The sequence below is a fragment of the Phocoena sinus genome, chromosome 3, assembly GCF_008692025.1.
Source record: "Phocoena sinus isolate mPhoSin1 chromosome 3, mPhoSin1.pri, whole genome shotgun sequence".
Classification (NCBI taxonomy): Eukaryota; Metazoa; Chordata; class Mammalia; order Artiodactyla; family Phocoenidae; genus Phocoena; species Phocoena sinus.
This window is the reverse complement of record NC_045765.1, coordinates 111,195,644-111,218,009: the sequence shown is the minus strand read 5'-3', so window position 1 is coordinate 111,218,009 and position 22,366 is coordinate 111,195,644. Positions and strand designations below refer to the sequence as shown.

The 22,366-nt window shown below is 39.3% G+C and overlaps 1 protein-coding gene across 1 annotated transcript in view; it reads left to right on the top strand.

The window, feature by feature from the left end:
* The first annotated feature begins 442 nt into the window (after positions 1-442).
* SCAMP1 (secretory carrier membrane protein 1) overlaps positions 443-22,366 on the top strand; it is a 105,516-nt gene continuing 83,592 nt past the window's right edge. The window contains exon 1 of the mRNA XM_032625464.1: positions 443-660. Within this exon, the coding sequence (XP_032481355.1) occupies positions 604-660 (57 nt within the window). The 5' untranslated portion in view covers positions 443-603. The remainder of the gene's footprint in view (positions 661-22,366) is intronic.

Below are 22,366 nucleotides of genomic sequence, written 5' to 3'. Positions count from 1 at the left end.
GAGGACAAGGCCCCACCGGGCGTTATCTGTGGTTACAGGTGCGGAGCTTCTCTAGGTCTCCGCGCCTCTGAGCCCAGTTAAGCTGCCACTCCTTCCCCAGGTGTGCAGCCTGCGTCCCAAGCAGCCTTCCCAACCTGGGGAAGTGGTCTTAGTGTACGTCTTTCTTGCCAACAAAGTGCCACCTCTCCCGTAAGTCATGCTTGGCCACACGGCGCCGATTTTAAATCGATAACACAACCAAGTCCAGCCGGACGCTCCGCTCATCCAAATGCGCTTAGCACAGAACACCTCCGCGCTCCTTCCACTGTTCTCAGCTTCCTCCGCCCCTAGTTCCTACTCGGTCGTACTTAAAGTCCGGAGTGCTGGAGTGCGGCTCGGAGGAACGGGATGGCGAACTAGGAGCGGCGCCGGCGTCCGGCAGCTCGTCGCACCGGGCATGCTCAGTGGCACGGCCGGCTGGGTGGCCTCGCGAGCTGCACCCGGATCTGCTCGGCGGCGGCGGCAGCGGCTGCGGCGGCGACGTGAGCGCGCAGGGGGGCGGCGGCCTCGCCTCCTCTCTGTCTCTCTCTGCGCCTGGGTCGGGTGGGTGACGCCGAGCGCGAGATGTCGGATTTTGATAGTAACCCGTTTGCAGACCCGGATCTCAACAACCCTTTCAAGGTGAGCGTCGTCCCCAGCATCTCCCGCCACCGTGACGCGTCGTTGTTTGTTTAAACCGACAAGTTCCTTCGCGCCCGCCACTCGGCCCCCTTCAGCCCCTTAAGACAGGGGCTTGGGGCCGCCGCACCCCTCTGGGGGGTCGCGCTCCGGCCCACGCGTCACTCGTTTTGGGGTCGGAGAGGAACCTACTGAGCTCAGCATACGGCCGGCCCTCCCCGCGTCCCCGACTGGAGAGGGTCGTGCCCTGGCTCGGGAGTGAGGGTTCCTGGGGCTTCGGGGTTCCCGGCCCGCCTCTCGGGAGCGGGGAGAGTGATGAGCCTAGAGCAGGTGGAGTTGTCACCTGTCAGGTAAGTGTGGCTGGCCGGGCAGGGGCGGGGGCCGGGACGCGGCGGAGGGGGGCTCACCCTCGGGAGGGGTTGTCATGGGGACCCGAGGGGGCGCTGAGAGGAGCTGCGTGGGTGATGGCAGAGATGTGGAGGAGAGGTGAGGGCACCGAGTACGCTGCAATTAAAAATAAAAGGTTTTTGTTTTTAATTTTTAAACTTGTGTTGCGCCCAGGTGCCACCAGCGGCGCTGCCACCCCTCCTCCCCACCATTTGCTTGAGGTTGAGGGTACTGATAACAAAGCGTAAGTTAAATATAAATAAACACACCTGGAAACAATAGTGCACGTGGACGATCATCTTCCTTCCTAACCGCTCTTAGTAAGGTAAACGACGGGATATTTTCCAAGCTCCTTGTGCGTCAGCTGTTCTCTGGGCTGTATGAGGATACCATTTCCCACATGAGCTTCTTTCTTTCTTGGAGTATACCTTTTGGATCCCAGCTTCGAGAGGGCTTGGCATAGAAACCGGCAAAGGAAGACGACTAAGGTGTTCATTATCTGCGCCTAACTTAATGCAACGTCTATATAAATACCTTAAAAAGTACCACTCCAGGTTTCTTAATGAGTGCTGTTGTTTAGCACGTGTAATTTGTTTCTGTTGCTCGAAGTTGGTTAATTTCTCCTGGTTATGTACAATAGTAACTTTAATTTGTGGTCCTACAAGGGTCACTTCTGGCTTGTTGAATTTACATCTCTTTTACTCCTGGTTTTATCTCTTATTAAGAATTCTGGAAAAGGAAAAACATCCCTCTTCTGATTGTTTGCCTGTTAATTTCATGGAGGATTATCTTAACTAAATAATTCTGATTATTATTGACAGCTTGACTCACTGTAGAAATGTAGAATAGACTCAGTCAACTATTCCTTTGCCTCTGATATCACTTAAGAAAATTCTCTACACCTGGCCTGAAACTTTTAGGTTTTAAAGAGGATATGGTTATACTTTGAGTAGAATTTTTTCCCCCCAGAAGTTTAGTATTCCATCATCCCATGTTGTGGAAAATCGGATTATTCTTAAATCATAAACATTCTAAAGAGACATCTCATCACTTGCCAAACGGGTATTATTTTAGAATATTTTGAGGTATAACATTAAGAACCTGTTAGCTCTTCCTAATTCAAATAATTCATTGATGCTGTTTATTCAGCATCTGACAGTTTGGCTGTTTTCTGTTCTGTCATTCCATTTCCTGGCTTAATTTACGTAGCTAGTTCTCTTGTTAGGGCGAGACATTGTCGGCTTCTTAGCCCAGACTGCTTTTCTGTGACAAGTAATGTTGCCATGACACTTTCCTCTTCTGCTGTACAGAAGGTTGCTGTAATAATTCTAAACCCAAAAGTAGCTTTAAATATTCATTGTGGCATAAAATTATAAACTTTTTGTTCTTTATAAGTGGGTGCATTCAGAGGACAGTGATTATTTAGGTTCATAAAATGCTTCAAAGGATGGATAAGTTAGGCCTAAAGAAGACTTGGTTGTACACGTTTCTGTTTATGATCTTTCCCTATTTTCGGTGACTGTCAGAGCATTGTGTATCTGACCTTTGATTTTTCTACTTAAATTCAGCTGCCCTTCCTCCTCTCAAAGTAAAGCTTTACATTTATAGCATATTCTTTCTTCTTTCTACTGTTGGTTTCCTTCTATGTAAATGTGATTCTTGAAATAGCATTTCTGGTCCTCTCTACTTACATATAAAAAGTTCTCAGGTGCATCTTTGTGTTACCTTATTGTCATCTTCTCAAATCTGTTCTTATTTTCAATATTTGAAATATTTCAATATTCAAAAATAAAGTTCATATTTTCAAAATATATATTTCACATTTGGCAACCATCCTAATTTCTTCTTAATTAAAAACTATTTGATTTCCATTGCTAACTTGCCCATTGTCTTACATCGAGGTGTAGGTAGTGCAGAATTGGCATTGGAATTTAGATCACCTGATTCCTAGTCAGTTGCTGATGGCACTCTGTATTCTCTGTTTGCATTTCTTTCACCAAAATTCTTGTCTTGTGTTTGGAGCTTGGACTTGAGGCTCTCATGTAGTACTTAAAAGTTTTGGGTCAAGAGTTAAAACAAACAAACAAACAAAGAAACAAACAAAAAACCCAAAACTGCATTTAATCTTGGCTTTGTCACTGACCAGCTGAGAAACCTTGGAAAGTTACTTAGCCTCTCTATACCTTTCGTTTACTATTATGTAGAATAGAATGATATCAATAGTACCTTCTCCAAAGGATTGTTAATAGGATTAGGTGAACATACATTTAGTGTGTTATCAGTGCTCAATGCATGGTGCCTTTAATTAGATAATAATAGGTAGTATTAATAGGAATTCAAGGAACTGTATTTAATTATAGTTGATGATATTATTCTTAGCTTATTAATTTGGTGAAGTTCATGTTACCTTTGAGTCTTCTAGAGTGCTAATAGTAGCTGTTTGGCGGGTCATAGTTGAGGAATCAAGGCTAAAAATAATTAAGTGGTTTGCCCTAGGTCACCCTACTAAGAGTAGACCCAGGTTGTCTGAATCCTAGTGCTTTGTCACTTCACATGCTTCCTCCATAATAAAAGAACTCTATATTAAAATTGAGCAACTGTCCATTTTATTCTGGCCTCAAACATTAATTCTACTCTATTGAAATAATCTATTTAAAATGGCATACAATTCAGTGTTCTTATTTATCTTTTTAGTTGCAGTAATATCAGTAGTATCCTAACAGTTTAGTTGAAGTTGAAAATTGAAAACTTTGTCTTAAAAAGAGACCCATGGGCTTCCCTGGTGGTACACTGGTTACGAATCCACCTGCCAATGCAGGGGACGCGGGTTTCGAGCCCTGGTCTGGGAAGATCCCACATGCCGTGGAGCAACTAAACCTGTGCACCACAACTACTGAGCCTGTGCCCTAGAGCCCGCAAGCTGCAACTACTGAAGCCCGCAGGCCTAGAGTCCATGCTCTGCAACAAGAGAAGCCACCACAATGAGAAGCCCGTGAACCGCAACGAGTGGCCCCCGCTTACTGCAACTAGAGAAAGCCCGCACGCAGCAACAAAGACCCAAAGCAGCCAAAAAAAGAGACCCATGATTCAAGGATGATACCCGTTTTGTTTTCATTTACAATAAAGTGGATGCTACTCTTCCCTTAGCCATTTAAAATTTTAAGACTGGAGATTGGATAGCAACAGGAAAGGATTTTTTCTTTATCTTTCAGCATTAATCTGGAACATAGCGGTAGTAATTTATGGTCTGTGGTATTTATGTTCATGTGAACTACATGAGTTCCCACTCTCTTTTCCTCAGGTTGATATTTTAAAAAAGAGTCCACTGAGCTGCTGATTATATTTCATCAAATTAAGATGCATCATTATTTTATTTACCTCTGTTTTCAGTTATCTATTGCCGTGTAACAAATACATGCAAAATCCGCAGATATGGAGGCCGGCTTGCATTACACCAGTTTATATAAGGGACTTGAGCATCTGAGGATTTTGGTATCCAAGGAGGCTCTTGGAACCAATACCCTGCTTATAGCAAGGAACGATTGACTGTAATCCCCAAATGTAGTGGCTTGAAACAAAAATTACTTGCTCAGTATTTTGTTATTTGAGCTACATTTAGCTGGACAGTTTGTTTTAAATGTTATTGTCTAGAGTCACTCATGTGGCTTCAGTCATCCAGCAGCTTGACTAGAGTGGGATGGTTTAAGATGTCCTCGCTCAACTACCTGGCAGTTACCTGGGGCTGTCAGTGGGGGCAGCGATTGGTGCTCTTTCATGTGGCCTTTCCTAGGAATAGGCTGGGCTTTTTACGTGGTGGTAGCAGTGTTCCAAGAAGACGAGTGAAAGCCACAAGGCTTCTTGAGTCAGTTCGTTTCTGCTACATTCTTTTAGTCGAAACAAGCCACAAAACCAGCCCAGCTTCAGAAAAGGAGTGGGAGGATTAGACTTCACATCTTGATGAAAGGAACTCCGTCCCTCTTGATATAGACCTAGGAATTGAAAAGATAAACCCAGTGTAAAATGGTGAGACAGGTACAGGGTAACCTCAATAGAACTCCCATCAAATGGAGGAGTGGGAGGCATGTAGCAGTCGCTGGTACAAACAGCGGGTCTGAAATCCAGCCAGGCTCATTAGTCAGGGTCCCCTACTTTGGGGGCAATGAGAGTTCTTTGATTAGGGCCCAGTTTCTACTACCTTGGAAGTCTTTTCTAATCTTATTTTCTTCTGCTTTTGGCTCTACCCTCTGAGAAGTCCTTCTTTTCTGTAAATTACTCCAGTTTGTAACTGAGTAGTATTTTCAGTCTGCTTCCTTCCCATTGAAATTGGGAGCCCAGAAACCTCTTTTCAATTTGAAATATCTCTGTGTCTTTTAGTCCAGGCTGGTACAACTCTCTTAACAATTTGTTAATCTTATATGGGTTCAAACTATCGCTTAAAACACATCTGTAATTCTTTTTCAGACAGTCTTCTTTATTTAGGGTATAGTGTCAGGGTGCTATGGATCAACGCTCTTTTTTTTTTTTTTGGTACGCGGGCCTCTCACTGTTGTAGTGTCTCCCGTTGCGGAGCACAGGCTCCGGACGCGCAGGCTCAGCGGCCATGGCTCACGGGCCCAGCCGCTCCGCAGCATGTGGGATCCTCCTGGACCGGGGCACGAACCTGTGTCCCCTGTATCGGCAGGCGGACTCTCAACCACTGCACCACCAGGGAAGCCCTGGATCAACGCTCTTAAGATATGTGAAAACCTTTTGTCTAGATTGAGTATCTTCTACGGCAATGTAAGCTCCCAGGCAGGTACAATGGGAGGCTGCTAGTGTGGGCGGGGTACCTCTCACAAATGCTAAAAGACAAAACTAGTGTTTGAGCATGTTTTATTTTGGTCCTTGGCTTTAACAATAATTGTAAAAGAAATGATGGTGAGTGTGAAAATTTTGAATGTAAACTGTTCTTTTGCTGATGTTGCCCCCCCCCTCCCCAACCAGAAAGGTTTTTTGGAGGGCAGTTAATATTTACTAGTGTCGAATGCAGATCCGGGAAACTTACTGGATATTTTCTTAATATGAATCACAGTGTTATGTAGTACCTGAAAATATATATTGGATTAGTGAAGTTAGTGACCAGTTCTTAAAAATGAATCTACAGTATTCTGTTCTTGTGCATCCAGTGAATATTGTCTTCAGTTCCCAGTGCGTATTTGAAGACTGGTTTGAACAAGATAGGTTGTTCCCAAGAAGAAGACAGAATGACCATGGGTCTGGAATCAAGTCCTAGGAAAATTAAGTTTACTCAATGGGTTTAGTCTACAGAAGGCTAAAGGGAAGTTTGAGATATACAGATGCTTGAAGGGTTCTTAGCTGGTTGAATGAATAAATGTGTTCTTGCTTCAGGAAAAAAAGGCCAATTGGCAGAGTTCGTATGAAAATAGATTTTGTCCTAACATAAAGATTTAAAAAAATCTATTAGAATAGCCTGATAATGCTCTTTTGGTACGGAGTTCCCCAGCACCTGAAGGAATTCAAACAGAGTTTCAATGACCTATCACAGATGCTAAGGCAGACAGTTGTGTCTCAAGTTCTTTTTCTACTTTAAAACTCTCCAATTGTTACATTTTTGTGCCCTTATGGACCATTTTGTGAATGCGTAAATTCTCTCATGTTTTAATGCACTGGATATTGGAATTGAGTCTGATCATCTCAGAGAAGAGGGTTTATGTTCTAGGATGCTATGCTCTGAGCCCCAGCATCTACTGAGGGAGCAGCCTGAAGTGATTACTTACACATAGGGGATCATGTCCTTTTCTGTGTGATACTTGCCATGCTGGTCTTAGCTGACTGATCTTATCAAGCAGAGGCCAGTCTTTGAGCTGATCAGGAGCAGATAAGATCGCTTGGTCCAAAAACTTTGCCCCAACGAGAACAGTGATAGTTAACTGAGCTATCTTTCTCAGGAGCTATCTTTCTCTGTGAGAGCACAGAGAAAAAGTCAGGTAGTTGTAGCGGGAATAACCACGGAAAGACATGAGGAAAGAGCCAAATTATCTATCATGCAAATCATGAAGCAGTAGAGTAGGAATCGTCTGACCAGGCCTTCTGGTCATTTTATAGAATTCCAGTCCCTTATTCGAGCTGCTCTTGCACTACAAGAGATATTGCCATGTTTTGAAGAATTCCAGCCTCTGTGAAACCTGGCATCCTTCTTTCTGTGTGCAGAGTCTGTTTCTTTCAACCAGAATTGCCTAAAGGTAAATGCAAAGCAATATCTTCTTGCCCAAATAGTGATAGAATCAAACCTGTAGGGACTTCCCTGGTGGCGCAGTGGTTAAGAATCTGCCTGCCAATGCTGGGGATATGGGTTCGGTCTGTGGTCGGGGAAGATCCCACATGCCGTGAAGCAACTATGTCCATGCACCACAACTACTGAGCCTGCGCTCTAGAGCCCACGAGCCACAACTGCTGAAGCCCACGCACCTAGAGCCCGTGCTCCACAACAAGAGAAGCCACCGCACTGAGAAGCCTATGCAACAAAGAGAAAGCTGCGCGCAGCAATGAAGACCCAATGCAGTCAAAAAAAAAAAAAAAGAAACCTGTATTTAGGGACTTCCCTGGTTGTACAGTGGTTAAGAATCCACCTGCCAATGCAGGGGACACGAGTTTGAGCCCTGGTCCGGGAAGGTCCCACATACCACAGTGCAACTAAGTCCGGGCACCACAACTCCTGACCCTGTGCTCTAGAGCCTGCGAGCCACAACTACTGAGTCCACGTGCTACAACTACTGAAGTCTGCGTGCCTAGAGCCTGTGCTCCACATCAAAGACAAGCCGCCACAAGAAGCCTGTGCACCACAACGAAGAGTAGCCCCGCTCACAGGAACTAGAGAAGGCCTGCGCGCAGCAACGAAGACCCAATGCAGCCAAAAATAAATAAATTTATGAAAAAAGAGAAAGACCTGTATTTAGACCGAATACAGATAAAAATGATAGAAGAGGTCTACATGATATAATTAAAGTTGTACTTAGTTTTTGGTGGTAATGAAAGTCCAAGCGCTATGGGATGTTTTTAAGTCACAAGAAGGAAATTTCCCAACTTTTAATAGGTATGGGCATAAAAGACGATGTGGAGGTTGGTTGGATTTGACTTTGTACTGAGTGTCTTCCCTGTGCAAGAAATGCCAAAAGAAATCCTTGTAAGTGTGTATGCAGATAGCAATCTCAATAATCCCCTCCCTGGCGTTTGGCATGGGGTGCTTATAAGCATTAGTAATGCCAGTTCATCAGTTGATGGACATTTGGGTTGTTTCCACCTTTTGACTATTATGAATAATGGTGCTATAAAGATCTGTATACAAGTTTTTGTTTGAACACTTGTTTTAATTTCTGTTGGGTATATACCTAGGAGTAGCATCTCTGGGTCTTCTGGTAACAATGTTGAATCATTTGAGGAACTGCCAGACAGTTTTCCAAAGTGGCTGCGCCATTTTATATTCCCGCCAGCAGTGTATGAGGGTTCCGCATTCTCTACATCCTAGTCAACATTTGTTGTTACCTGTTAATAATTGTAGCCATCCTAGTGAGTGTGAAGTATCTAATTTTGGTTTTGATTTGCATTCCTCTGATGACTGTATGATGTTGAACATATTTTATGTGCTTATTGGCCATTTGTATATCATCTTTGGAGAAATGTCTATTCAGATCCTTTGCCCATTTTAAAATTGGGTTATTTGTCTTTTTAGTATTGAGTTATAAATGATTTTTAAAAATATATTTTGGATATAAATCCTTTATCCAGATATACAGTTTACAAATATTTGCTCCCATTTTGTCGATTACTTTTTTACTTTCTTGTTAATGTCCTTTGAAGCACAAAAGTTCTAAATTCTGATTAAGGTCAAATTATCTATATTTAGTGGCTTTTGTTTTGATACTATATCCAAGAATCCTTTGCCAAACCTGAGGTAATGAACATTTATCCCTGTGTTTTCTTCCAAGAGCTTTATAGTTTTAGCTCTTACGTTTAGCTTTATGATTCATTTTGAGTTAATTTTTGTATAGGGTGTGAAGTAAGGTCAAACTTCATTCTTTTTTTTTTTTTTTTTTTTTTTTTTTTTTTTTGGCGGTTCGCGGGCCTCTCACTGTTGTGGCCTCTCCCGTTGCGGAGCACAGGCTCTGGATGCGCAGGCTCAGTGGCCATGGCTCACGGGCCGAGCCGCTCCGCGGCATGTGGGATCTTCCCAGACCGGGGTACGAACCCATGTCCCCTGCATCGGCAGGCGGACTCTCAACCACTGCGCCACCAGGGAAGCCCAAACTTCATTCTTTTGAATGTGGATATCCAGTTGTTCCAACACCATTTGTTGAACAGACTGTTCTTTCTCCTTTGAATGGTCTTGGCACCCTCGTTGAAAAATCTCTATTCTTAATCTGTGTTCTTGCAAAAGAAATGAAATATTTTAGTTTAAAAAGCCCTTCATATTTCATGCAAAATGGCTCCCAAGTACCTGCTGAAATCCCTAGAGTATATATATCAGCTCTCCCAGCTTCCCAAATTGCCAGAGCTAGTGTTGCAACTCCTTCTAATCTCTGCTTGTTTCAAAACTTAAAAAAAAAAAAAAAAGTGTAATAGTGGGTTTTATACTTGTTTTTAGAATGTAATTCTAAATACATCAATATTACCAACTTGATACTTTTCCTTTTCTTTAAAAGAGACACTTCCATTTATTTTACAGAGTACAGATGAATTAGTGAATTTTTTTTGCATATCAGCAAAAAAAATGTTGGAACCTCTTAAAAGAATAAAGCAAATAAGTGTATATTATAAAGTGTAGTGCATTTTGAGTATTGGTGAGATCAAACTAGGAAGAAAGGATTTGTGATAGGTATGCATTATAATTCTAAATTGATTGTTAATAGAAGAAAAATAAATCAGACATTTGAATGCAAGTGATTTAGTATATGTAGCTAGTAAAGATTTTTTCTTATCAAACACAGCCAAAACAATGCATATCATAGAAAAAACAATATGTACACAACAAATACTGGATGTTTCCACTTTGTTCAAGAGAAATAAGCAAAGGCAGAGTTGTATATATGCTACTGGCAGTCATTTTATCTGTGGGAACCCTCCAATGGTGGTTAGAATTCTCATATAGTGATGAGGAATATATGTGGAAGGTGGTAGGTGATAGGAAAAAAGCATCAAGAATATGGGCCAGTCACGGCAGGGGCTGGTGTACGAGTGTAATTTTACTACCATTTAGCAATTTTCCCGAAGCTGTTGATGCTTCTTTTGGTTGATTTAGCCAGTCTTGTGGTTTTATTTATGGCCTAGCATACCTAATTTTTGGCATCTCAAATAGTCATAAATTTTAGTGAATTGCTTACAAGTAAGTGGCATATTATAAAAATGTAAATTAATGTATTCCCTAAGCTTCAAAGAAGTGTTACATGCTTTTTCTACTTGATTAAAAAAATTTTTATGGAAATGTTTATATTTGAATCTCAGGGGGAACTTAACCACCATTTAGGGTTGAGTCCATAAGAAAATATTCTGTGAGCTATATATATTGCAGACAAACATTTCTGTGTTCTTAGGCTGGTGCTGGGGGCTTAGAGGAAGAAGTTAATGAAGTTTACAGAGGTGGCCCAGGGGAGTTGGTAAAAGGGTGGCTTTGGAACCAGGCAGCCTAGATTTGCTTGTTCGCCTCCTAGCTAGGTGACCTTAGGCAAATTGCTTAATTTTTCTGCCTTCAGTATTTATTTTTTTATTTTTTTACATTTCTTATAGTTCCAGAAGTTTAGCTTTTGAATTAAGACAAAGATGGGAAGCTCTTAAAATAACAGATAAAGGAAATAAATTATGGTGCAAGATTATCTTTGGTTGCAACATGTGATTATTTATTCTTCTCGTTTATTTTATCCCTAAATTGCCTATGTTTCCTAAGGCAGACTCTAATTTTTATTAACTTTTAAACTTTTGGTATTAACAAATAACAACAAAAACAAAACATAGAAATTACTGGTTGTCTTACAAAGTGTGGGGATTTTAGAAGCTATTATATATCACAACTTGAACTGAGGGTAATAATAATGAGAGCTCATTTTACTTTTATGACAAATCACCTTGTGATGTAAACTTTGTTTAAATGTTGGAAAGTTGTACACTTGGTTGTTTAATGTTGATGGTTTTTGAAAAGGATATCTAGTGTTCTTTTTATTATATTTGAGTCTAATATTTTTTAAAGTTGTGATTATGATTACTTTTTGACATGATGGGAAGCTAGCAGGAGATGAATCCCTGGTGTCACAGTTGGAACTCTGAACATTTTCTCTCCATGGATATATTGTTGTAGATTTGGATTTGGTGGTATGATTTTAATTACTGGTCTGAAGAGCTTAACCACTAAGTTAACAAGAGTAGGTCATTTAGCCAGAAATCATTTCATAAGAAAATGTTCTGGGGGCTTCCCTGGTGGCGCAGTGGTTAAGAATCTGCCTGTCAGTGCAGGGGACACAGGTTCGGGCCTTGGTCCGGGAAGATCCCACATGCCGTGAAGCAACTAAGCCCGTGTGCCACAACTACTGAGCCTGTGCTCTGGAGCCCACGAGCCACAACCACTGAAGCCCGCACCTAGAGCTCATGCAACAAGAGAAGCCACTGCAATGAGAAGCCTGTGCACTGTGATGAAGAGTAGCCCCCGCTCTCTGCAACTAGAGAAAGCCCGTGCACAGCAATGAAGACACAACACAGCCAAAAATAAATAAATGTTCTGTAAAACATATTTAATCTGAGATGGAGAAACTACATTTAAAAGTTGACTGCCGCAGCTCATGCAGCTCAATATCAAAAAAACAAACAACCCAGTCCAAAAATGGGCAGAAGACTTAAACAGACATTTCTCCAAAATGTATTGCCAACAAACACATGAAAGGATGCTCAACATCACTAATCGTTAGAGAAATGCAAATCAAAACTACAATGAGGTATCACCTCACATCAGTCAGAATGGCTATCATCAAAAAATCTACAAACAATAAATGCTGGAGAGGTTGTGGAGAAAAGGGAACCCTTTGCACTGCTGGTGGGAATGTAAATTGATACAACCACTATGGAGAACAGTATGGAGGTTCCTTAAAAAACTAAAAATAGAACTACCATATGACCCAGCAATCTCAGTACTGGGCATATACCCTGAGAAAACCATAATTCAAAAAGAGTCATGTACTACAGTGTTCATTGCAGCTCTATTTACAGTAGCCAGGAGATGGAAGCAAGCTAAGTGTCCATCGACAGATGAATGGATAAAGAAGATGTGGCACATATATACAATGGAATATTACTCAGCTATAAAAAGAAATGAAATTGAGTTATTTGTGGTGAGGTGGATGGACCTAGAGTCTGTCATACAGAGTGAAGTAAGTCAGAAAGAGAAAAATACTGTATGCTAACACATATATATGGAATCTAAAAAAAAAAAAAAGGTTCTGAAGAACCTAGGGGCAGGACAGGAATAAAGATGCAGATGTAGAGAATGGACTTGAGGAAACGGGGAAGGGGAAGGGTAAGCTGGGACGAAGTGAGAGAGTGGTACGGACATATATACACTACCAAATGTAAAGTAGCTAGCTAGTGGGAAGCCCCACATAGCACAGGGAGATCAGCTCGGTGGTGCTTTGTGTCCACCTAGAGGGGTGGGATAGGGAGGGTGGGAGGGAGACGCAAGAGGGAGGAGATATGGGGACATGTATATGTATAGCTGATTCACTTTGTTATACAGCAGAAACTAACACACCATTGTAAAGCAAATATACTCCAATAAAGATGTTAAAAAAAAAAAAAGGTTGACTGCCTATAATATGACCAAAATACTAAGACTTTAAAAAATTTTTTCACAGGTTTTTTCTTGCCACATTTAGCGGTAATTGTTTTGCTATTTCAGTATTTAATATGAATGACAGTAAAACTCATTAATCTTGGTGGAGAACCACTATGTATGATAAAACAAACTTTTTGTTGCAAAAATCTCTTGAGAGTTTATTGGAAATAAGGGATGTCCTCCCATCCTTAGGATATTAGTTCAGTGGCTCATTCATTAGTGGTCATTTGAGCTTGGCAGTCAGTTGAACAGACATATGACCAATATTTTCCTGTTCTTTGTGATCAGCCTTTTTCTTTTTATGTCTGTGCATTAGTATTGGGGCGCCTAGCTCTTTTAGCTACCCAATTTCTCAAATTTCAGAAGAAATTTTCATGATTCCATATAACAGAATGCTAAAATAAAGTATCCAGTTTGTAAGTATTCAAACTCTGGTGTCATTGTAGTCCCCGTTTGCCAATTCCCCTACCCCATCCCTTTTTACTTTCCTAATGAACGTTTCTCTATTTAATAAGGGCAGTGAGTGATTTGGTACTTAGATTTTGAAGACATGGATTTATAGGTGGTTGGCAACATTTCTTCCAAGAAATGTTACATCTGATTATTTTTTTTGATTATCTTTTTAAAACACAACTTTGAGATATAATTCATATACCATACAGTTCACCAATTTAACGGGTACAATTTAGTGATTTTTAGTATTTTCACAGTTGTGCAGTCATTACTACTGTCAATTTTTGAACATTTTCATCACCCCAAAAAGAAACCCCATACCCTTTAGCAGCCATTCCACATTTCCCTCCCAACTTCTCCAGCACTAGGCAGCCACTAATATTCTTTCTGGACATTTCAAATGGAATCATACAGTATGTAGTCTTTATGACTGGTAGCTTTCATATAGCATCATGTGTTTAAGGTTCATCCATATTATAGCACGTATCAGGACTTCATTTCTTTTTATTGTCAAATTATAATTCCATTGTGTGGGTATACTACATTTTATTTGTACATTTGTCAGTTGATATAAATTTGGGTTGTTTCCAACTTTTGGCTGTTAGGAATCATGCTGCTATGAATATTTGTACAAGTTTTTTATAAGTGGACGTATGGATGTATACCTACGAGTGGAATTGCTAGGTCATTTGGTAATTGCCAAAGTATTTTCCAAAATGGCTGTACCATTTTACATTCTTACCAGGAGAGTGTAAGGATTCTAGTTTTTTGACATCCTTGCCAATACTATCTTTTTTATTATAGCTATTCTAGTAGTGTGAAGTGGTATCTCATTATGGTTTTGATTTGCATTTCCCTGATAGCTAGTGATGCTGAGTGTCTTTTCATGTGCTTAGTGGCCATTTGTACATTTTCTTTAGAGAAATGTCTATTCAGATCCTTTGCCCATTTAAAAATTGTTGTCTTTTTTATTACTGAGATAAAGTTTTTTTAATATATATTCTAGATACAGGTCACTTATCAAATATATGTGAAAATTTTCTCCAATTTTGTAGGTTGTCTTTTTATTTTCTTGATGGTGTACTTTATAGCAGGAAAGTTTTAAATTTTGCTGAAGTCCAATTATCTGTTTTTGTCTTCTGTTGCTTGTGCTTTTGGTGTTATATCTCAGAAGACATTGTCTAACCCAAGGTCATGAAGATTTACTCCTGTGTTTTCTTCTAAGAGTTTTATAATTTTAGTGCATATATTTTGGGCTTTGATTCATTCTGAGTTAATTTTTGTATATGGTCAGAGATGTCAGTTCTCTAAAGTTACTTAACTTTTAAAATCTTTCTTAAGGATTTATTATAGATGTAGGACACTTTGCTACTATCTTAATGTTCAGTTCTTTACCCTGTTGGTTTAAGAAGTCATTTGTTCAGGTTTCTAGCCACTGCTCTATCTTTAGACATATTGTCTTTTTTTGTCTGGCTTTCATGTAATTCACGTAGCTCAAAAATGGTGCCACATAATAAATATGCAGTTTGGAATTGTAGGACCCCTTTACTTTAGTGATATCTCATGGCATTTGCTAATTCTTTTGCCAGTGGACTATTTTCTGTTATTTTGGTTAGATGGTTAATGTGGATCCAGTGGCATAATTTGAAAAACAGGCTAAGCATATTCTCAGTCTTTATCACCATTATATTTAAACTGTAGTATTTGCCAGTTTGATAAGGTCTTTATAGTTACTTAAAGTTTTTGTGTAATTGCTGTATTAGAGATTAAACAGTTTCCAATTCAGTTGTCTTTAAGAGGTTATTATCATTGAAAATGGAACAAGAGTACATTATTTATTTAGCCAAAAATTTATGGAGCACTGAAAGTGAATCAGACACTGTGATAGTCGCTAGGAATACAGAGATGAAGAAGTCCCTGATGTTAAGGATCCACACTTGAGTTGGGAGACATAATGTGTCATTAAGTGCTTTGAAGGAGAAAGAATTGGTCGGTATTGTAGCCTCAGTTCCCCTGAATGCAGAGTCTGAGGCAGAAAGCTTAGGTGTTGTTATAGTTTGCCTCCCTCATTTTATAGATGGGAAAATTCAGACACAGAGGTTAATAGTTCCAAGTTTAGTCAGGAATTACAGAACTTGGATGAAAACTATTCCATGAATGGCTTTAATAAGGATAGAGGATTTCTTAAAGCAACTGCTCAGAGTGCTGTTGGCAATATAAAATAGAACATATATATACACAATATAATATAGAATAGAAAGCACCAGATCTCTTAATTTCATTTTGACTGTGGACTAAGAAACTAGAGTTTCTTGCTTTCTATATTATTTAAGTCCCTTCCATAGATCATTAATTATCTGGATGAAATTTTCACCATATTATATTATGTTCAGAAATTATGTTTTGTTTCCAAAGAATTCTTCCTTTAGAATGTAGAGGGGCTAGATAGGGAAATAATTTTTTTTTGGCACTTAATGCTGGTGTTAACATGGACAAAAATTGCAATTTAAGGTGTGGTTTGTTAACTTTTAAGTTGCACTTATGAGGTAAATCCGCTTGGGTGTGTTTGCTTCAGTTGTTTCTAATTTACTAAGGAGCGATCTGGTCCATGAAAAATTAGTTAAGCTTGTCATGACTTGCAGTGACAATGAATATTAATTTTTCAACATCATGATTTATTGAATAATTCCTAGTGATTATTAAGCACCCTTTATAATGAGTTACAGAAGTTTTGCTAAATGTTGTTTTAGAGTCTTGCGGAGATTTTTAATGGCTTCTTGTAGTAGTTCCCCCTCCCCCCTTGAAATTCTCAGTGTGTTTTAAATTCATATGATTACAATAGCTTTGAGAAGTATAGAGTAGGAAAAAAATTTTACTCTCTGAAGGTAGTACCTCTCATAGTCCCTAGTTTGGGACTTTTCTCGTTTAATCAAGTTGCCTAGTCTAGTGTGTAATATTGATTGGATTAAGCAGAGCTGTTGAGTATTTTAATTAAGTTTTGTGGAGCAATGCAGTGTTTAATTCAGCCTTTTTCTTTTGAAGACATATTGTTTGAAACATAAATTTGTATTCTTTATCAGATTTTCTTCTAAACACTTGGTCTTTGGAGTCAGATTTGAAATTGAATCTTGACCATGTCACTTGTTAACTATATGACTTTGGGCAAATTACTTAAATATCTCTGAGCTAGTATTCTCAGCAGTGAAAGAAAGGATACAGAATCTAAGTCATAGGGGTGATCTGAGGATTACATGAGATAATTAAAAAATCTAGTATTGTGCTAAACTAGATGAATTCTTTCTCTCTCCTTCAGTCTGTCTTGGCTTTAGCGGTCTTCAATTTCCCATAGGTTTCCTTGATAGAATTGTAAATATTCATTTTTTTCTGAATTTAAAAAAGTATTTAAATTATTGTCTCCTGGTATCGTGAAAAAGTGTGAGGAAAGTGAAAAAGTCTGGTGAAAGTCTGCTACCGTGTTGTATAAGAACGTTGGCTTGGAAAACTTCTGATCAGGTCTCTTGTCATCTTTTGTATTTTGGAAAACTTCGAGGGAATTTAGCTTTAAGTCTGAGTTTGTTTTCCTTTTTGTAACATACTGAATTTGCCCAAATGGATGAAAGTGAAATTATTAGCCATTCTTGAATAAATTATAATGATTAGATCAGCACTGTTGAATGCAAATATTTGTGCCACATGTAATTTAAAATTTTGCAGTAGCCATATGGAAAAAAATCAGGTGAAATTAATTTTAATAATATATTTAACACCGTATATACAAAATATCTTTCAACACATAATCAACATAACAGTTATTGATATTTTACATTGTTTTGTGCTTTAAAGTCAAAAACATGGTATGTTTTATACTCTCAGCACGTTTCAATTTGGACTAGATATATTTCAAGAGCTACATGTGGCTAGTGGCCACTACGTTATATAGCAAAGGTCTACGTGAGTAAAATATAATATTACAGCGGTAGTGGGCTTTAGCTGTGTTTGATAAAAATGTCAGTGGTTATCACTGGTTTAAAGCTTGTCTTCGTGCCTTAGCAGTCATTTATGTGGATGGTAAGAATTTACCCATCTTTGCAATCTCTATCCCATAAATGATTTTACCAGTTATTCATTGTCCATTCCCAAAGATTTGTAAATTTTCATAGGCCCAAAATATGCTCTTCAATTATTGAGAGCATAAACCAAACTTAATATGTGTTTGTTCTCTTCACATTCATCAAATCTGTAGGTGTGACATGAGATTGTATTTTGAGAAGCTCATCCCGGATCACTGGGAAGAATACGTTGGGGCAGGGGTCAGAAGATTGGGGGGAACAGTAAGAAGGCCATTGCAGTTTACATATGAGAAATACTGGCAGCTAATGGGAGGGAGTGTGGGTTGGGAGTTGGAGAAGTGGAAAGAAAGAAGGGGGCTGATAGTAGCTTGAGAGTGATTGAAGGAATGCTTTTGGTTTGTTTGCTTGTGTGTATTTTAAAGATGATTGAGACTTGAAATGTAGATGTGAGGCATCCTGTTGAGAGGAAGCAGATGAACATATGAGAGAAAAGGGTAACTGATAGGGTGATCCTGAGGAAAGATGGGAAGAGATGAAACTTGTGTATAAAGAGAAGTTTGTTGTTTTTTAAAATAGGTTTTGTCAAGTTGGCTTAAACTTTAGAACTGTGGGGAATATCTATCACTAAGAAAAATAAAGGATAAATTAGAGTTGTACTCTCCTTCCTCTCTTTTAAATTGGAAGGGAGAGAAGGTGAAATTAGAGTTAAATTAAGAAGTGATAGAGAACAGGCTTGTGGTTGCAAAGGGGGAGGGGGTTGGGAGAGGGATGGAGTGGGAGGTTGGGATTAGCAGATGTAAGCTATTATATATGGAATGGATAAAAAACAAGGTCCTACTGTATAGCACAGAGAAGTATATTCAGTATCCTATGCTAAATCATAATGGAAAAGAATATTAAAAAAAGACTGTATATATGTGTAACTAGATCACTTTGTACAGAAATTGACACATTGTAAATCAACTATACTTGAGTAAAAAAAAGTGATTGAGCAGCAGTTTTGGATCAGTAAGTATGTTTGCGATCAGTGTGTATACTAGGCATCAGAAAATATTTATACTTATTAAAATCTTTCTCACCCAGAAGATTTTATTTAAATGTAGTTAATGGCAATAAACTGTTTTTGCATAAAGTTTTAATGGAGTACAAAATGGCAAAGAACATTGGTTCCACCTGTTCTGGTTTTAAGGCATGGAGATGCACTCAGGCTACCTCAGGTGATGGAGGTCTGTTTGTTTTGGATTCTTGGGGAGGGAAGGAAGCCCAACACAGTCGATCTCTGCAGTTGTGATGAAACAGTTTCTGAGAGCTAACAAGGTGTTTACTCAATCCATAGCCCCTGCCCTTTACCTCCCTCCTGCCAAGCAGTGGAAACCATTTTCAGGTGAAATCAATATTTATAAAACATAAAAATTGAGCTTCACCGATTCAAGTGAAGGTTAGGGGGCTGATCTCTGCCAGCCTTTTTCCCCTCTTCTGCCCCTCTGACACTTCCTCCTCCTTTTCCCTTCTTCCCGAGGCCCTTCTGAGGATCTATAGGAACGTGTGAAAACTCCTCTAACACCAGTCTTTCCTCATCAACTAGAAGAGCAGTAACTCCCTTGGCCCTCTTTTTGCTTTGGTGACTCACTGGCAACTCTAGTAAATGCCATTCCCCTCAGGTGCCGAACCTACTGCCGCTTTTCTGGTCACGTTCTTATGACTTAGCTTCTATTTGTCTTTTTTTATACCATGAACTAGTGTCATCTGCTGCTACAGATTATAGTACAATCTTTATGTCTCATATTCAAATAGACTCTAATTGGATTGATTAGTTATTATCCAATATAGAGTCACTTCTGTTGGGGTCTGCTAGGCTCCCTCATGTCCAGTTCTAAAAATGGCTGCCATTGGCACAGAGGCCCATTCTTCATCCTTTCACATGTAGCTAAGCTATTGGGGTCACATGACACAAGGCTAGGTGGAGAACTCCTGATTGCTTTCCTCAGAAGGTGGCTGTGGTTGTTTTTTGGCCTATTCATTACATAGGATGCTCTGTACGTTCTTGATACCTCAGTTAATCACAAATGGACAGCTTTTTCTGTTTGCTCCTATTTTGTTGGTAATAATGATAACAGCCTCAGCTATCACACAAGTGTTTTCCATGTGCAGGAGCTGTATTAAGCATTTTACATGTAGTAGCTCATGAGCTGTGCGATGCATTTTACTGATGAAAAAACAGTCACGTTGAAATATGAAGTGCCTGTTCAATGTTTACAGCTTTTCATTAGTGGGGTGGGGAGGGTTGAATACAGGCAGTCACCTTTCCAAACAATAAAAGACTTGTAGTCTATAGCATAACATTTCAGAGCTGCAACTGACGAGGGCAGTCATCTATCATATTTCTCCTATTTTACATATGAGACAATTGAGAGTTTAGGTGACTTGCTTAAGGTTGCAGAGGCTAGTCATTTCCAGCGAACCCAGTTTCTAATTCCTAGACCTAGTCCTCTTTTCTGCTTTAGAACAAGTACCTAAGACACAAAGTTTTGAATGTTGATTTTGAAACCCAAACCTATTAAGTGTTAGCAGATACAGTAAGTGGATGCATAATGTATGGTTGTACACAATCATCCATGTAGGCTTCTTTTGTTTTTAGCCTACTGTTTAGCTTGAGGGTGATATATATATAGAGAAGAGACTGGAGTTATTCACAAGAAATATTTATTGAGGAAACTATTATTATTTTTGGCTGAGCCATGTGGCATGCAGGATCTTAGTTCCTTGCAGAAACTATTATTGAATTAATGTCCTCATGTCTAGCAGAAGGTGAAAGTACTTCTTGCCAGGTTGGAATCTTCCTGTGATGATATGTGGCAGTGATTGAGGAAGTCCAACATACAAAGCATGATGGAGGGAATCAATTGAAATACAGTGAAGGTGCACAGCCCTGGAGGGTTCGGTAAAGAAACTTGGATTAAAGATAGAAAAGAGCTAATTATGCTAGATGTAAAATATTTACTTATTCTCTTCTTTGAAAAAACATTTATTTCTTTAATGCATCTTGGTTTTTAATGAAACATGACCATGGAGTTAAGTTGCTTACTAAAGGGTTAGCAGAATAGCCCCGGCTTGACTAAATGACATAGCTTTATGGATAGTCAGGTCCAAAAAGGATATTTAAACTCTAAAGAATGTCTTGATTCTTGAAAGTTAGTAAAATACAGAAGTCTAGTACATTCCTCTAAGTCAATAAAATAAGACCAGGTCAGAATGCTTTCCTTGGTAGAAATGCAAATTCTCAGCCACCATCCTGCACATCAAGGTATGTTCAGAGTGGGCCTCAGCAGTTTGGGTTTTAACAAGCCCTCCAGGTGATTCCAGTGCTTGTGAAGTTTGAGAACCACTGTCATAGAAGCAACCAACTTAACAGTTAAAACAATTTCATTTTGATTGTGTTGGAGAGGAAGTGAGATTTTCCTGCTAAAGTTTTAGAATCAATAAGCAACGAGCTCAACCAGTGTCTTCTCTGGATAAAGTTATGATTGTGGTAAACTGCTTTTTGTATATCTGATGGAAAGAGTATATATAGGCATTAGAAGTCCTGGCTTCGTAGTTTATCTCAGATATATGCTACTTAACCTTGAGGAAGTTTCTTTTTTAAGGCCATAGCTTCTTTTTCTGAAAAATGGGACAATACCATCCACCAGGGAGGATCATAGAAAGGGTTGGAAATAATGTAAATAAGTGCTCAATACTTAATAGGCATTGAAAGATCATTCATTATTACTTAAATCATCAGCTTTGTTGGTTTTCTCCCAGTTTAGAGACTATAGCTCCCTCAACACTGTTTACGTTTATTAAAAACTAATTTGAAATGTTAATTATGTGATAATTCAGAGATATCAGTTCTTTATCTTCCTAAATCATTCTTTTTTCTTTTTAGTGAGTGAGTTTTTTTTAAAATTAATTAATTAATTTATTTTTGGCTGTGTTGGGTCTTTGTTTCTGTGCGAGGGCTTTCTCTCGTTGCGGCGAGCAGGGGCCCCTCTTCATCGCGGTGCGCGGGCCTCTCACTGTCGCGGCCTCTCTTGTTGTGGAGCACAGGCTCCAGATGCGCAGGCTTTGCAGTTGTGGCTCACGGGCCCAGTTGCTCCACGGCATGTGGGATCTTCCCAGAGGAGGGATCGAACCCGTGTCCCCTGCATTGGCAGGCAGATTCTCAACCACTGCGCCACCAGGGAAGCCCCCTAAATCATTCTTGGCTAGATCATTCTTGGCATATAGTCTACTGCTTGGTCACCTAATACTACGTTAGGGGAAATTCCAGACCAACCAGGATTGAACTCAGTTTACTTGAGACAGTGATTTTGGCAAACTGCCAGTTAACTTTCAGCCTGGATTAAACCTTTCTAGAATCTAAAAGGAAACAAGATCACTTAAATTATTGTAGTCACAAGTAGAAAATTGGAAGAATGATTTCATTTTAGGCCTCTTTAGAACTAAGTTGTACCTTATGTAGGATTAAAGAAAAAAAGAATTTAATGTGAATTTGAATTTTAGGACACTTGATAATTGGATATATGTATTTGTAGTATGAAAGTTGGAACTCATTGTACTTAAGTAGTGTTGAGAGAATGACATGGATTGCATGAATGTTGGCTAAGCAGGATCCATCTTTCCGACCCTACATTTTGCCTCCCCCCTTGTTTCTTTTTGAATTAATTTTCTTCTGTAATTGTGGAAAACATTTTCATGGTTCCAAAGGAAAAACTATAAAAGACGGTACATTCAGAGAAGTCTAGCTTCCAAGTTTATGCTGTCTGCTCACTGTTCTCTTCCTCTCCCTATAGGCAATCATTTTTGTTTGTTTTTGGTTTATTCTTTTTAAAAAATAAAGACACATTCATTTTTATCTTCCTTTGTGGATAAAAGGCAACATTATATTTAC